The following is a 17,709-nucleotide window of genomic DNA, read 5'->3' as shown; positions in this document are numbered from 1 at the left end:
CCAATTCTGTTCCTTCCTTACCTTTTCTGGCCTCCGTTGTCTCCCTCATACAGAAATGTGGCTAGCCTACAGCCCCAGTCTCTGGGTGGCAATTTTACAACAATTGATACAATTTACAATATCTGTTTTTTTATTACCATCCAACCCAGTCCCTTTCCATCCACACGTGACTCTCAGAGACGATATATTAATTAACTGAAAGCCTATTACAATCAACTAATGACTAAAAGCAACACGACTTCGGTACCTAGACCGGGTCTGACCTCTAGGAACGTTCCTAGTTCCACTATTCTTTAGCCCATCCCGTTAACAAGACGGAAGAAACGAGTAAAGAAAAGCCGCGAGAGAAGAGACGTAAACAACAGCAGCGAAGAAGGCAGGGGAAGCCGGAGATCCCACGAATTAGAAGCGAACTTCCGGTCCTTGCGTCAACTTCCGGAATCAACAAGGGGAGACCCAATCAGAACCTTTCTCCAGGAGCCAATGGGAGAGCACATTACAAAGAGCCAATCGGAGGGCCGCTGTCATTGTTATGGTCCTGTCAGGGCGCCGGCGTCGTGGTGCCCAGGGCGGTCGCAGCCTGAGGGACTTCGGCGGGGCAGGCCCCGGAGCGGCTCGTCTCCGGCCTCGCTCCCAGCCCGCTCCTCCCGGCTCGCGGGCCTCACGGTAGGGTGCGCGTGCGGGCCGGTGCCGCGGCCGCCTTGGGGCCTGGGCCCAGCCGCACAGGGGCCGCGAGATGCAGCCGCCGGGCCCGCCCCCGGCGTATTCCCCCTCGAACGGGGACTTCACCTTTGTCTCCTCGGCCGACGCGGAAGGTGAGGCTGCGCCCCTGGGGGCCGGACCCCCGCCCCGCCCCCTCCCCACCCCCCAGCCCTCCGGGGGACGCGGGGTCCGACGCGGCGGGCCCTTCCTCGGGCCGAGGCGGTTGCGGCCGGGTGGGGACTGCAGCCCTCCGCGCCTGCCGGGCGGTCGGAGCGGCCTGAGCGGGGCCGGGGGGCGGGGCCGGGGGCGGGGGGGGGGACGGGAGGGGGGGTCCCAAATGACTCATTTGGCCTCCGGCTCTTCCCCGCACCTCAGATGGGCCCACGCAACCGTACGATTTCATTTCTGCCCTGACTTGCTGTTATTCCAAAAAGGGGCGGTTTAATTGGCCGGGGAATAGGTGTCAGAGAATGAAAACCGAGTAGGGCAGCTGTGTCCCTCTTATCTATCCACGGACAACCCTACGCTGCAATTAGAGTACAGACTTCCCTCGGGGAGTTGCTGGGTGGGTTGGTTGGTTTTTGATGGACACTGACCTCCTGTCTGCGTCCCACTTTTCTTCCTATTTTACATACAGCGTTTGACCTCAATATTGAGAGAAGTGGGCTTGAAGTATGTCTGAAACTTCTTGTAATACAGTTGGATTGTTCTCAAGGGCTTCTGCGTAGTTCCTTGTACTGTCGCGAGGAACCAGTTGTGCGGGAGAGGTCGTTCTACATCCCAGGAAAAGTTTGTTTTCCTCCTTTTCTCTGCTCGTTACCAGGCTCTTGGTAACCCGAATCTTTCTCTGCCAGTCAGTTTCAGATTTTACTCTTAGACTGTGTACACCAGGCTTACTGCCCGACAAGGAAGATATAAATCATGATAAAGCTGTAGAAATTTCGGTCTAGAGAAGAACCTAGCGTTTGCTCAGAAATCTGGTTTCAGAGTGCATCAGTTAGTATAGCTTGTTTTGCTTTCCTTGTTTTGATTTCTGAGTGGCGTTGTTTAAAAAACCAATATGACACTGTATGTTAACTTAAACTTGAATAGTATTATAGTTTTGGTTATAAATTAAAATGGAAAATTAAATTTATATTTATCATGGAGAAGATAGCCGATACATTTATTTATTTTGCTTTTTTCTAAATTTTTAAAAAAGATTTTATTTGAGAGAGAGAGAGAGAGAGGAATAGAGAAGCAGAATCTCCAATGAGCTGTGAGCGCACGTGGGGCTCCATCCCGGGACTGTGGCCTCATGAGCTGAGCTGAAGGCAGATGGGTTGACCGACTGAGCCACCCAGGCACCCCTGATACATTTATTTTATTTTTATTATTATTTTTAGATTTATTTGTTAATGAGAGACAGAGACACAGGCAGAGGGAGAAGCAGGCTCCATGTAGGGAGCCCGACGTGGGACTCCATCCCCGGGTCTCCAGGATCACCCCTGGGCTGAAGGCAGGCGCTGAGCCACCTGGGCCGCCCTATTTTAAAGTTAATATGAGTATTTGGTGAAATATAGCAACCCAAAATATTTCCGTTTGTTTAATCTAAATTTGATAGCATAGTGTTTCGGGAGGAATATCAACTTTAACTTACTAGACCTTAAAGAAAAATTGTCTATCATTGTTCAAACTTATGTATTTATGTGTGTATGTTTCTTACCCACAACCTACCCACCCCCAAGCCCCAGAATAACCTTTCTTAAATACACCTTAAAAAAAAACAAACAGAGTGATACAACAAGCTTACCCATTGACTCTATATACTAAGAAACCCGGAATAAGTAAACCTAACCTAAGGAATATAAGGTTTATTTGAACTTCTCCATTTAGCTTTTAAGGATATGTGGACTCCCTATATATTTGAAGAGGTACAGACAAAGATAGATATAATAATACTGTCAGGTGTATAACATTGTACAGTTTCAATTTACAGAGTATTTTAAGCAGATGACTTGTTTGGTCTTATAAGAATTCTGTTGAGCATCAGCTGTCTTGTATTTTACGACGAAAATAAGGCTTAGAGAAGTTCAGTAACCTCCATGTGAAGGATCTGAATTAAGAGCTAATCAGAATTCTTTCCATGAAATTATGATGCTTCTTACATTTTTGTAAATTGAAGAGTGTATCTATAGTGTTAAAGAGTCCTGGGTTTGCATCCTGGCTTTGCCAGTTACTATCTATGTGCTGTTGCCGAGTTCCTTAGCCTCTCAGCTTCAGTTTTCTCTTATACAAAATGGGAATTAATCTGTAAGTGCTCAGATATTTTGCAAATGCAGAGTACTTAGTACTATATCTGGCAGAGTTAAGAGCTTGCCACATGTTAACAATGATGCTGCTGCTCAGTTTTCACTATTAACTGGCCCCACACTTTTTTTTTTGTATTTTTCTCTAACTTGAAAATTTGACTGCAATTCTGTCTTTCTCTGGTTCCTAAGCATGTCATGTAAATTCTTTCTTCTCCCTTTTTCTACTTTTACTCTAACCATGAGTGTTTTCAGTGTATATTTTCCTTCTGGATTCCATCCAGGTCTCTTAATGATACCTTTCTGTACTCTTTGCACATATATATCCTTTATTCTAAAATGTTCCTTGGTGTTTTGTCTCCACACCTATGCATATCCTGGTCCTCGTGCTTAGACTGCCTTTCTCCTTACCCCGAGTTGAGACTGAAGACTGAACTGTAATGTTCCTTCTTTGGTTTCTTTGGTGAAAACCTGCTTAACTATCTTTCAGAAACAGAGACTTCCCTGATCTTTTTTATACCACAGCAGTTACCACAGAACCTGAACATAAACATCACAAAATAATTGTTGAAGGAATAAATGATTTCTGCTTTTATCTCATATGACATTGATGCTTGGGACTATAAAACAGCTTCTTTTGGATGGTATAACTAAAAAGTTACTGGATTTAGGGCCAATAGACTTCAGTTAACGTCTTGACTTATAGTAGCTATGTGGTATCAGGCAGGTTACATAACTTCTGTAAGCTTCCATTTTGTCACCTATAAAATGAAAAGGAGGGGCACCTGGCTGGCTTAGTCCATAGAGCATGCAACTCTTGATCTTGGGGTTGTAAGTTTGAGCCCTGTGTTGGGTGTAGAGATTACTTATTTTTAAAAATTTTTAAATGAGGTGCCTGAGTGGCTCAGTAGGATTAAGTGTCCGACTCTTGATTTTTGGCTCGGGTTGTGATCTTAGGGTTCTGAGATCTTAGGGCTCTGCGCTCAGCATGGAGTCTGCTTGAGATTCTCTCCCCCGCATCTGCCCTCTCCCCCTACTTGCACATGCTCTTGAGGTCACGTGCTTTCATCTTTAAAAAATTTAGAAATGAATAAAAAGCACGCATAATATCGTGGGGTATTTAAGATAATATATATTAAAGCAAGTTCCATGTTTAAGTTAAATGAACATGAGCTATGTGTGAATAAGCCAATACATGTATAAATAAATAAATAAATAAATAGTGAAATCCAACCTGAACATTCAAGTCAATGGTGTAAAACTGTATGCAGAAACAGTGATAAAATGCATGTATGTAAATGTAAGAATGTAATTATACCATTATGTATATGTAAAGTGTAGTATAGAAGTATTCAGGATCCTTTGACTTTATTTGTATCTGATAAATAAACACTTTGCCTAGTTTATGTCTTGGCACTTAGTAATACAGATACTGCCTTAATCATAATTTGCATTTTAACAAGATCCCCCTGTGACTTATATGCATGTTAAGGCTTGAGAAGTACTGATTTAGAATGTTATGAACAATTAGAAGAGGAGGAAATATTTTCTAACTGTAAGATAAGGGGCAGTTTAATGGAGATAATATTTTGCCAAATTTTGAAGGATAGATAATGTTCTTTATCTGTAGGATGAACTAAGTATCTCCATGTGCAAGGGTCTGCAAATGAAGAAGTCCCTGACACCAAGAGATGGTCTAATAAGAGAGATAAATTTCATTGTACATAATAAATGACATAAAAAGTATGGTTCACAGGAGGAAGTGATTAACTGCAGGAAGGATGAAGGAAGTCTTCAGGGACAGAGGAGGTATATTGTGAAGAATAAGTGGGAGTTCTTCCAGTTGAAAGGGGGGAAGAGCATTTACTTAAGAACTGTGCAGCCTCCTTGGTGGAGGCTGTCTGTCCCTGTGTCTTATATTAAATCTTCACAGATCTAGAACAATGCTTATTTAGACCATGAGCTACTCAGGGTTAGAAGCTGTGCTTTACTCATTTACACTGCCTAGCACAGAGCCCAGCACTAGCAGGAACTCAGTGATGAATGAATGAATGATTACATGATACTTTTTGATTAAGATAAAGGTGTTGTGCTCCTAGCACTGAAGCCAATACTAATTCAACAGAAATTCAGCAAGTAGTTGGAAAGGTAATGAGCAGAGACAACTAAGCAAGAAAGATGATCTAAGCCACCTGATAGCCATTTTCCCATCTTCTTATTTTTCTACTACTGAATATCTTTGTATGTATATTGAAACATTCATCTCTCCTGCAAATCTTTTTTTTTATTTTTATTCATGAGAGACACACACACAGAGAGAGGCAGAGACACAGGCAGAGGGAGAAGCAGGCTCCATGTAAGGAACCTGATGTGGGACTCGATCCAGGACTCCAGGGTCACTCCCTGGGCTGAAGGCGGCGCTAAACCGCTGAGCCACCCAGGGATGCCCTCTCCTGCAAATCTTACAGGAAAAGTTTCTTTTCCTCCTTTCCTAGAATAAGCCTCTACTAGTGCTTTTATGCCCATATCTTCCTGCCTTTTTGGAACCTTTCTCTTCACTGTTTTTCTCTCTAGCAATTTGGATTTCTCCTGTTTTTTCCATCTCTACTATCAGTCACAGGTGTCCTCCTAATTTACAGGATTGTAAATTAGATCTACTTCCCTTTTTCCTTATTTTCACAGCTAAACTGTTATTTCCTGTTTCCTCAGCATCCAGCAATCCCACCGCTCTGTTGGCACTTCAATTGCTTCCTTTCCTCAGCAGAAGTATCTTCAGCAGTGTTTCCCAGCAGCGAAAGGTTCTATGACAACATAATTTGACACATGACAAGTAATGTTAAACTTATTTCCTTAATGCAGGATTTCCAGAGCCTTTAATATGCCAATATTAGTTCTGAAACACCAAGTGGGGGTTGTATGTAGTATGTAGGATTTCCCAAATTTAGTGAATATCAGAAGCCTTTTGTGAAGGGCATGTCATAGGATCCAGATTCCACAGAACATGCATAAAGAAACACTTACCTATAAAGACAAGTTTGTTTTTTGCTTGATATTTATGCTCTTAAAAATTTGTCCCCACCCTGTCTTCTATAGCTTTTGGGGATGAACTCTTTCCCTTGGGAAGCCTTCAGCTTCTATGCCTTTGTTCTTGCCATTTCTTTTCTTTGGAATGATTTCTCTTCTCATTCTTTCACTGCTTATCTGGCCATCCCTCATGGCCAAATTCAGGTTCTGTTTCCACAAAGCCTTTCTGTCCACCTCTCTGGTAGCTTAGGCCTACTTATTCCCCTGGCACCTATGATCACTTGGCAATTTGCATTGCCGTTGACCTACAGAAGAGTGTGTTTTACAGTATTAATAGGGTTTTATGTTACATGTTACCTCAGTTAGATTTTTAATTGAGATATAATTTATGTGCCATAAACTTCACCCATTGAAAGCATACAATCAGTTTTTAGTTTATTCACAAAGTTGTGCAACCACCACCACTGTCTAACCCTAGAACATCTCATCACTCCAAAAAAAGCAACCGCATACCTATTTTTAGTGATTCTTCATTGTCTCCCAGCCCCTTGCAACCAATAATTTACTTTCTGTCCCTATAGATTTGCCTTTTCTGGACATTTCATGTAAGTGAAGTAGTATGTGACTTTTTGTGTCAGATGTCTTTTACTCAACATAGGTTTTCATATTTCATCCATGGTGCAGCCTGTATTCCTAATAACGTTCCATTGTTGGGATATACAGTACTATAAATTAGATTTTAAACTCCTCGAAGTGTCTCACTTCTTCATAGTCCTCTAAGGGCATCAAAGAAATAAGCTAAGTAATTCATAAATATTAATTGTTAGATTAATTAATCAATATTGAAAACTAGGTACTAAAGTAAAAATGGCAATGTTTGTAACTTAGTTCTTCTTGCCAAGGGCTAGAAACTTGACTTCAGTCTCTTTCTCATTTTCTCATATTTAGTTGGTCATCAAAGTATTTCATACTACCTCCAGAATAACTATATAGTAAGTCTATTCTTTCTCTACTGATACTACCTTGGTTTTAGTCTTTGTTTCTCATTTATAATGTAGCCTCCTGAGCATACTCCCTTTTCCGATCTCTCCCCTCTTAAATCAGCCTTCCATCGTGCAGCTAAGATTATGTTTCCAAAATACAAATCTAATTTTGTATATTTGCTCTATTAAAAAGCCTTAAAAAAAGAAAAAGCCTTTAATGTAACTTATTTATTTAAGCCATATGGAGCTATTTGCCCTTCCATTCATTAATTAATTCCACCAGTACACATTTGTTGGTCGCCTATTATGGGCCAGGCACTGTTATAAGTAGTGGGGAAATATGTTCAAGATAAAACTACAGCAAAAACACTTAGTTCATGCCATCATAGAACTTAAAAATATTAACCAAATAATCACACAAATAATATTATTATAAACAGTGATAAATGCTTTGAAGGAAAAGTCCAGCAGACTATGAAAGGAATCTAATCTAGTCTGGGAGATCAAGAAAAATTTCCTTAAGCAAGTACATATGACGACTGAGAATGGATGGCACTTAATTATCTGAAGTTGGAGAAAATAGCCTGGTGTTCATACCAGGTAAAAGGGATCCTGGTTCATTTAAAGAACCTGAGAGGCTTAGTATGGCTAGAAGGCCACTGAAGGATTTAAAACAGGAGAGTGAAAAAAATAAATAAATAAAACAGGAGAGTGAAGGAATTGCATTTTAGAAAGATTTTTCTGGGGATCCCTGGGTGGCGCAGCGGTTTGGCGCCTGCCTTTGGCCCAGGGCGCGATCCTGGAGACCCGGGATCGAGTCCCACATCGGGCTCCCGGTGCACGGAGCCTGCTTCTCCCTCTGCCTATGTCTCTGCCTCTCTCTCTCTCTCTCTCTCTCTCTCTCTCTCTGTGACTATCATAAATAAATAAAAATTAAAAAAAATAAAAAAATTAAAAAAAAAAAAGAAAGATTTTTCTGGCTACAATTCAGAGAATGGATTGAAAGGAGACAAGAATAACTAGGGAGAAAGCAGTTGGTACACTATTATAGTCATGCAGGCAGGAGATGTAGTTTGCTCTAGCTTGTGCTGGGAGTAGAAATGGAGAAAAGTGGACAAGTTCAAAAGCATTTTTTTTTTAAGATTTTATTTATTTATGCATGAGAAACACACAGAAGCAGAAACACAGGCAGAGGGAGAAGCAGGCTTCCCACGGGGAGCCCATTGCAGACTTGATCTTAAGACCCTGGGATCACAAACTGAACCAAAGGCAAATGCTCAACCACTGAGCCACCCAGGTGCCCCAAGTTCAAAAATATTTAGAGGTGAAAGTGACAATTTAGGTGGGTTGGATGGAGCAGGGAGCATGTGAATGAAGGAAACTGTCAAAGATAATCAAGCTTCCAGTTTATAATGCTGAGTGGATAATGGTACCATTCACTGGAGGAAGACTTTAGGTACCAAGAATTCAGTTTTGGAATATTGAATTTTAGGTGCTTTTGACATAGTTAAAAGGAAATGTTAAACTGACAATTGATTGTATAAGTCTATAGAAGCAGACTGGGCTCAGTATATTGCTTTTTGCTCAAAAAAAAAAAAAAAAAAAAGAAAAAGCCTTCTTCAGTCTTCTTAACCCTGTTATGGTCTGAATGTTTGGTTATCCCCCCACAATTCATTATATTGAAATCCTAATGCCCAGTGTGATGGTGTTAGGAGGTGGGGAGCTTTGGGGAGGTAGTTAGGTTACAAGAGTGGAGCTCTCATAAATGGGAATAATGTTTTCATAAAAAAGACTGTACAGAGCTTCCTATCTGCTACTTGTCTGTTAGGATTCGAGGAAAAGTCTGTAAGCCAGAAGAGGGCCCTTATCTGACCCTGCTGGCATCCTGATCTTACACTCCAGCCTCTAGAAATGTGAGAAATAAATTTCTATTATTTATAAGGCACCCAGTCCATGGTCTTTTGTTATAGCAGCCTGAACAGACTAAGACACTCCTATATAGAAATCATAGTGTCTAGAGCTCATAGTACATTAATGTAATCAGTAAATTGTAGATATAATAATCCAATAATTATTATCAGTATTCTTTTGAGTAAGTGATAATTTTCTGTTAAGGTGGCCAAACATTTTTTTTTAAAGATTTTATTTATTTATTCATGAGCGATACAGAGAGAGAGAGAGAGAGAGAGAGAGGCAGAGACACAGGCAGAGGGAGAAGCAGGCTCCATGCAGGGAGCCCGATGTGGGACTCAATCCCGGGATTTGCTCAAAGGCAGATGCCCAACTGCTGAGCCACACAGGCATCCCAAGGTGGCCAAACATTTAGCCTACTCTTTGTGTGAATTTCCCCCTCCCCAGAAAGGATATTATCTCGAATACAAGTTAGTAGTGTAGACAAAGGAATTGTTAGTTTTTTAAATAAAAATTTTGTACTTGATTTTTTAAAAATTATATTCATGTAGGGGCACCTGTGTGGCTCAGTAAGTGACGAACTCTTGATCTCAACTCAGATCTTGATCTCAGAGTCGTGATTTCAAGGCTTGTGTTGGGCTCTGTGCTGAGTATAGAGTTTATTTTTTTAAAAAGTTACATTCGTTTAGATATTATCACTAATATCTTCCTTACAATAGGCTAATGAAGTATGATATGTGGTATATAATGGGTGCATGAAGAGCTTTTCTTCCCTGTTTGAAACTTGAAAATGACTTTTTAGCTAGCCTTTCTTGGGGTGACAAAGGGTAGTTAAGCAAGGTTTACCATTTAAAACAAACTGTTTTCGGGACACCTGGGTGGCTCAGCGGTTGGGCGTCTGTCTTTGGCTCAGGGCGTGATCCTGAAGTCCCAGGATCGAGCCCCACATCAGTCTCCCTGCAGTGAGCCTCTTTCTCCCTTTGCCTGTGTCTCTGCCTCTCTCTGTGTCTCTTATGAGTAAATACGTAAGATCTTTAAAAAATAAAAATAAAAAACTTTTCATAAATTTTAAATTCATAGGCATTATATATATCTATAAAAGTGATAAAATTGCACAGAACTGTATATACATACACACCCAAATAAGTGCATGTAAGACCGGTAAAATTTGAATAAGGTCTGCAAACTGTATCAATGTTAGTGTCCTGGTTTGGTGATTATATAACATGGTACCCATTGGCAGAAGTTGGGTGAAGGATACATGGAACCTTTCTGTACTATTTTTGCAATTTCCTGTGAATCTATAATCACTTCAAAATAAAAAGTTCACTTAAATGATTCATAAGACAAAAGAAATTTCTGTGAAATTAACATTTAGGCCAAAATGAGATTTAGTTTTTCCAAAGGTAGGTTCAGGAGATTTTTGATTTTTTTTTTTCTTAAGTTTGTTTATTTATTTATTTATTTATTTATTTTTGAGTAATTTCTACAGCCAGTATGGCTGGAACTCATGACTTTGAAAAGAATCACATACTCTTCTAACTGAGCCAGCCAGGTACCCTGATTTAATTAATTTTAATTAATATTATATACAATATAAAAATTTACAGACAATAGTGAATAGTAAGGGTACTCAAACCATAAATCAAAATAATATGAATAAAAATATAGCCTAAGACACAATTTTATATGAAGCTTTTAAAATTTTTCTTGTGGAGTAACATGATCAAACTCCAATGTAAGGGTAGCAGTGATAAGATCATTATTTACTTGCATTGGTTTCTTGATCTCTTTCATTGACCTATGCAAGCATTACATATTTTTATCTCTAAAATGGAATGATATAATTTATCCTTTCAGTGTGAAATATGTTCTTGTTTTGCCGTGCACTCAGTTCTGTTTTAGATTTAAGCACATATGGATTTCATTTTCAAATGAGATGATTTTTATCCTTGTTGCTTAAGTAAGAAAACGCTTCTTCACATATATAAGAAGCTAATAAGTATCAACAAAATGTTAATTGTTCATTGTAGGATACTCTTCTTTCTCAGAAATCTAGAACTTGTGTAGGAGAGGAGATCAGTAAATCTCATCCTGAGTATAGATCCGACAGCACTGACCAAGTTCTCCCTCATCTTTCCAAGTGAAGTTAAGCTGAAGAGAAAATTCACATGAAAGATTCCTCATCTAGTAATACACTTGAGTTTAAAGGGGTGAGGGAAATTACTATTAAATCTTCTGCAGTTTTTCTAGGTAACTTTTTAAAAAAGATTTTATTTATTTATTCGAGAGAGAGAGAGAGAGAGAGAGAGAGGCAGAGGGAGAAGCAGGCTCCATGCGGGGAGCCTGACCTGGGACTCGATCCTGGGTCTCCAGGATCACGCCCCGGGCTGAAGGGGGCGCTAAACCACTGAGCCACCCGGGCTGCCCCAGGTAACTCTCAGTAAAATTTGAAACTTATTCTTGTCACTGAGGCAAACAGGTGGAAACATTTTTAAGATTTCTTTTTGCAGTAGGTTGTTTCAAAGATTATTTTCTTTTAAATCCACTTACATTTACTACCTTTATGTTGTTTTTACTTAGCAAATGATGAGAATATTAAAATAATATAGCAAGAAATAATTAATTTAAAATTAGTGTTTTATAATAACCTATCCTAGAGTTGATAACCAAGCTAGCTGGTTCTTACTCTGGTTTAACTTAAGACACCTGTGCTCCTGGAGTAGTTTGGAATCTTCTTGTTTTCTAATATTCTTGTTAACTTGTTAACGTATTAAGCTAACTAGCATTTTTTGTTTTGTTGTGTTTTGTTCTTTATTTTTCTATTGCTTTTTCTCACCCACACCTAATTATATCTTGGGGACATTACGGGATGTGTCAAACTGCTGTTACTGGCATTCCTGCATATGTCCATGATACTTTCCTACTTTATAGTAAATGGGATGAAAAAACGACAAAATCATAAGCTAAAGGTGCCTTTTTGAGGTTCTGACATATGTGCTATGACAAACTGCTAAACATATAATTCTTTATCACAGCATTTCTTAGCAGTATAATTTATATATCCTTTTTTGGTTTAGATTAAAGACTTTAAGTGCAGTTCTTTTTGGAGGCCCGGAAACAGTTGTTAAGGTCCTTTCCTGCCTCATAATTTTAAAACCTTTAATGTTACTGCTGTACTAATCACTTCCTGAGCTAAATCTTCCTCTTGTTAAATCAAGAAAAGCACTCTTTGTACCTATTGGAGATGGAATCTTAGTTAAATTTCACCCCTTTTATTTATTTTTCAATTTAGATTAAAACAAGCAGAAAGTGGTTTTGGAAAATATTTTAGTCACAAGATTCTATGATAGCATTTATAGGGACTATTTTTTTTTTTTATAGGGACTATTTTTAAACTAAGTAGGAAAGGACAGCAAATTCAAAAGTACTTGGATTTTATTTCTAGCTGAGTAAACTCCTTTATAAAAACTTTTTAGAATCATATACTATTAAATCTGGAAAGAGTTTTGAATAGGAAACTGGAGACAGAGACTAATGATTTTCTCTATATAATCTCCGGGGAAGGAGAGTCTTTGTTAATGTTTGTCCTTGCCAAGAGAATTTTCTAAAGTACACTCTAGTCATGTGACTTCTAGTTAACAGCATTGATGATTGTTTAATAGTGCATATGTCTGGTCCTACAGATTTTTTTTTTTTTCTTCATTCCCATATGACCTCAATTCCTTTATTCTTAACATTTTCTTTCCAACCAGAAAATGTGCATTTGTACTATTAAAATTATCCATGACCTCTAAGGCACTGGTCAGACTAGAATGAGACTTATTTTGTATGTGAATAACTGATTCACTCCCTTTTTAGAACTGACCTAAAAGCAAAACAGAAACCCCAAAGCACCTTCATTTTTATCCAAACCAAAGATGATGTCATTATATAAAGAATAGAGCTGAAATATCAGGAATTCTTACTAGTCAAATTTATCCAGAACCAAGCACTAATATACAAAGCACTGAGCATCAATATTTGGTGATTTAAATGCAAGAATATGTAAATAAATACATGAAAACGTAGGGGAAAATTACCTACAATTTTTCTTTTCTTTTTTTTTAAAGATTTTATTTATTTATTCATGAGAGACACAGAGAGAGAGAGAGAGAGGCGGAGACACAGGCAGAGGGAGGAGAAACAGGCTCCTTGCAGGAATCCGATGTAGGACTCAATCCCGGAACTCTAGGATGCCCAGATGCTCAACCGCTGAGCCACCCAGGCGTCCCTACAATTTTTCTTTAGCAAATTATATGCAATTGTTTATATGTATACATGTGTATAAAGCCTTTAGGAAGTATTTGTATAGTCACTTTGTTCCGAAGTACATAGTGTGCATAATAATGAAGGGAATCCAAAATGATATCATGTAGTATATTTTGTATATATTTTCCATATAAAGTTGCTGTTATAAGTCTAGTTTTTTTCCTAGTCTAGCTAATTATCTGAAATCTTTTAAATGTCTTTACTTTTCTCATCTTTCATTTTCCTGTCAAATAAAAGATGATTTTTAGATATTTATCAGCTATAAAATATGAGGATTGTATGCAATAGCAGATGTTCATTGTTAGAGATCTTCAAATGATCATTATTTTACTTGAATATTATGCTAATGTTGATTAAGATTCACACATTTTTACCTTGATTTAAAGTTTTGTCCTCTCTTCTCCTAAGATCTCAGTGGTTCAATAGCATCTCCAGATGTCAAATTAAACCTTGGCGGAGATTTTATTAAAGAATCTACAGCTACTACATTTCTGAGACAAAGAGGATATGGTTGGCTTTTGGAAGTTGAAGATGATGATCCTGAAGATAATAAGCCACTCTTGTATGTAAAAATTAGTAATATATATTTTCTGTTTTTTAGAACTAATCTATGGGATGGTTATATTCTTTCATGTTATTTAAAGACAAGTATGGCAAATCTTAACCTTTTTGGTCTAAACTTCTAGATAGTTGTCACTTTTACTAGTAATTAGAAAAGTTAAAATAATGAGAGTGTTTTTAGTCTATTGAATGGCAAAAACTGGAAAAATCATAATTCTGTATCTCTCTTTTTCTTTCCCTCTCTTTCTCACACACACACACACACACACACGCACACACACACACATACACACACACACACACACCATAAACTCCAAATTATTAGGGCTTACTTGGGCCTATAACTATCCCAAATAAACATTCAGTCTAAGTAAAAAAGCAGGATGCTTGCTGTGGCAATTCAGTATAAGGCAAATTAAAACTTCTGAAAAGATCAGCGCTCCAAAATCTCTCCCATATGGAAATTCTCGAGCTACCACTATGAGGAATCTTTCACTTTCTTCATGGTACTTGAAATTATTTAAGTGATTATCATTTTGGGGGAAAAAAGGTAAAGAATTGAACAACTTGGGAAAGAACCTATGGCTCTTTAAAATTGAGGCATTATCAGATTAATCTCTGGTAATGGCAGATTAAATGCTAAAACATTATGTTTCTTACTATTAATGTACCATATTTCATCAAATATAAAACAATTGCAAGATGCAGTTATTTTGTTTGTCAATAGGAGGAAACAGTATGTAAGGCAGCATAAAGCTAAGACATTAAAGGGCTGTCTCCTTAGTGTAAGGTTAAATGAGAAATAACCCATCATACAAAAAGACAGCAAGGACATTTGCTTGTCTCAATTTGGCAGTGGGTGGGTTGTTGGAAGAAAAGTTTCCCTTAAGAGTGGAAACCCCACACTAGCACTCATATAGGATTGCAGACTGAATTAGCAATATGGCCAAGAAGGGCTCAAGCAGAAGATTTTATTCAAAGTTGTAGTGCCTCTAGGATACTGGAAAATGGAAAGGCAGATCAGAGGTGTTAGAATATTGAAAGTGTGGGCATCCTGGGTGGCTCAGCGGTTGAGCGCCGACTTCAGCCCAGGGCCTGATCCTGGAGACCTGGGATAGAGTCCCACGTTGGGCTCCCTGCATGGAGCCTGCTTCTCCCTCTACCTTGTGTCTCTGCCTCTCTCTCTCTCTCTCTCTCTCTCTCTCTCTGTCTCTCATGAATAAATAAATAAAATCTTAAAAAAAAAAAGAATGTTGAAAGTGTACACCATGGAATCAGTGAAATACTGTACTTCAGATGCAATGCTTTGTTGACCTATGGAGGTGACACTGTCATATTCAGACTTTTCTTAAATTTTATTGCAGCTGTCTCAGTATTCAGAAGTGTGTGCGTTTTAAGAATTTTTATTATATATTGTAGGGAGGAATTGGATATCGATCTAAAGGATATTTACTACAAAATCCGGTGTGTTTTGATGCCAATGCCATCACTTGGTTTCAATAGACAAGTGGTGAGAGACAATCCTGACTTCTGGGGTCCTCTGGCTGTTGTTCTTTTCTTTTCCATGATATCATTATATGGACAGTTTAGGGTAAGTATATGTTGCCTTATACAAATTTGAAATATTTTAAAAGTTTAAAATTAAAACTAGCCAAACATTAACTGTAATACTACGTTATATATTTCTGAAATACTTTACTTTAACACATTATTTCTAACTTGTTCATCTCTAGAACTCTTTTTATTTTTTTTTATTTTTTATTTTTTTCTAGAACTCTTTTTAATTAAGTGGAGGAGTACCTTAGATTAATGCTTTCCAAACTTTTATATCATCATTCACATAAAATATTAATACTTGGATGGAAACCTGGGTAAACAGATGGGACTACTCTCAGCTGAACAGAAGTGACCACTGACTAGAAATGACCAAAAGGGCTGCCCTTGCCCTTTAAGATTTCCCCCAAGGGATGAAGAGTTTGAAACACAATACTCAGAACATGTTCTTACCTTTTACTCATTTTTAAGATAAATATTTTAGGGGCTCCTGGCTGACTTGGTTAGTGGAGCATACAACTCTTGATCTCAGCATTGTGAATTCGAGCCCTACATTGGACCTAGAGCTTACTTTAAAAAATAATAATAAATATTTTAATAAATAATGACAAGGATTCCATCAGAATTTGTTTTTATATAATACTTTGCTCTACTAACGGGTTTTATCTTTATTATCAAAACACAACATACATACATTACTCCTTAGTCCCTAGTTTAAGGCTTTAGGGAAGTAAAAAATAACTATCACAGAATGATTTGGAAATGAATTCATTTTTCATTGCTTCTGTAACAGATTTCCACAAGTTTTGTGACTTAAAACAGTGGAATTTTATTCTTTTACAGTTCTGGAAGTCAGAAATCCAAAATGGGCTTGAAGGAGCTAAGATCAAAATATTAGCAGGCCTGGTTTCTTTATAGGCTCCAGGGCAGATTCTGTTGATCACCTCTTTCCATGTTTAGAGGCTGTCAGTATTCCTTGGTTTCTGGAGGCATTACTACAATCTCTGTTACCATGGTCACATTACCTTATTCTCTACTGTAGTCAGAACTTTCTCTGCCTCCTTTTTTTAAGTACGGTTGTGATTACATTTGGTGCTCATCTGGATAATCCAGAATAATCTCACAACATCAAGAATCTTAACATAATACAACACTAGTCTTATTAATATTTACCTTAGATCAGTAATTTATATCTTACTATTTTGTGTAATCTTTCATTTGAACAAAGGATTGTAAAGCTAAAAACAGATTACTCCTCCATAGAATGTTGCTCAGTTTGGTCTTGCTTGATGTTTTCTCATTACTAGATTGGGGTCCTGAATTTTTGCAAGGATACTACTTTGTGTCCACCTCAGTATACTATCAGGGAGTATGTGATATTCGTATATTTTTTCCTGGTGCTGTTAATATCGGTTGCTTAATTAGGTGATGGTTGGTGTCTGCCCAATTCCTCCACTGTAAAGTTACTGTTTTCCCCCTTTTTAATTAATAAATAAATATTTTATGGAGATACTTTATGACTATGTAGACATCATGTTTCCCATCAAACTTTGCCCACTAGTTTAGCATCTATGGATGGATCTTGAGTGTAACAATTACTACTGTATTGTTTACTGAATGGCGGTTTTCAGTTTTCGTCATTCCTTAATTAGGTGATGGTTGGTGTCTGCCCAATTCCTCCACTGTAAAGTTACTGTTTTCCCCCTTTTTAATTAATAAATAAATATTTTATGGAGATACTTTATGACTATGTAGACATCATGTTTCCCATCAAACTTTGCCCACTAGTTTAGCATCTATGCATGGATCTTGAGTGTAACAATTACTACTATATTGTTTACTGAATGGCGGTTTTCAGTTTTCGTCATTCCTTTCCCTTGTATTAATTGGTCTTCTCTATGGAACAGCTATTCCTTCTTTGTCACTGCTTACTCATTGTTTTATTTATTCATGTCAGTATAGAATAATGAATGTTTATTTTATTTTCTGAATTATAACCCAATGCTATCATTTATTTTATTGAGATTATTCCATCGTTAGCAATTGGGAACTCCTTCAGGTTGGCTTCTATGTCCTTTGGACATCTTCCCATTGTTTTTTGAGCATTTCCTTTCCTTCTAACTCCACAGACTGTTCCGGGATCATCTTTTTATCTTTCCTTTTTTTTTTTTTTTTTTTTTTTTTATTTATGATAGTCACACACAGAGAGAGCGAGAGAGGCAGAGACACAGGCAGAGGGAGAAGCAGGCTCCATACACCGGGAGCCTGACGTGGGACTCGATCCCAGGTCTCCAGGATCGCGCCCTGATCCAAAGGCAGGCGCTAAACCGCTGTGCCACCCAGGGGTCCCTCTTTTTATCTTTCCTGTCGCAGCT

The 17,709-nt window shown here is 38.2% G+C and overlaps 1 protein-coding gene across 1 annotated transcript in view; it reads left to right on the top strand.

The window, feature by feature from the left end:
• Window positions 1-543: 543 nt before the first annotated feature.
• Window positions 544-17,709, top strand: part of YIPF4 (Yip1 domain family member 4) — a 34,149-nt gene continuing 16,983 nt past the window's right edge. Inside the window, exons 1-3 of the mRNA XM_072770613.1 lie at window positions 544-815; window positions 13,628-13,781; window positions 15,200-15,371. Coding sequence (XP_072626714.1) covers window positions 737-815; window positions 13,628-13,781; window positions 15,200-15,371 — 405 coding nt within the window. The 5' untranslated portion in view covers window positions 544-736. The remainder of the gene's footprint in view (window positions 816-13,627; window positions 13,782-15,199; window positions 15,372-17,709) is intronic.

This window comes from Canis lupus, chromosome 12, assembly GCF_048164855.1.
Source record: "Canis lupus baileyi chromosome 12, mCanLup2.hap1, whole genome shotgun sequence".
NCBI classification, from domain to species: domain Eukaryota; kingdom Metazoa; phylum Chordata; class Mammalia; order Carnivora; family Canidae; genus Canis; species Canis lupus.
Note: the sequence above shows the minus strand (reverse complement) of the source record. Positions and strands in the feature narration are given on the sequence as shown.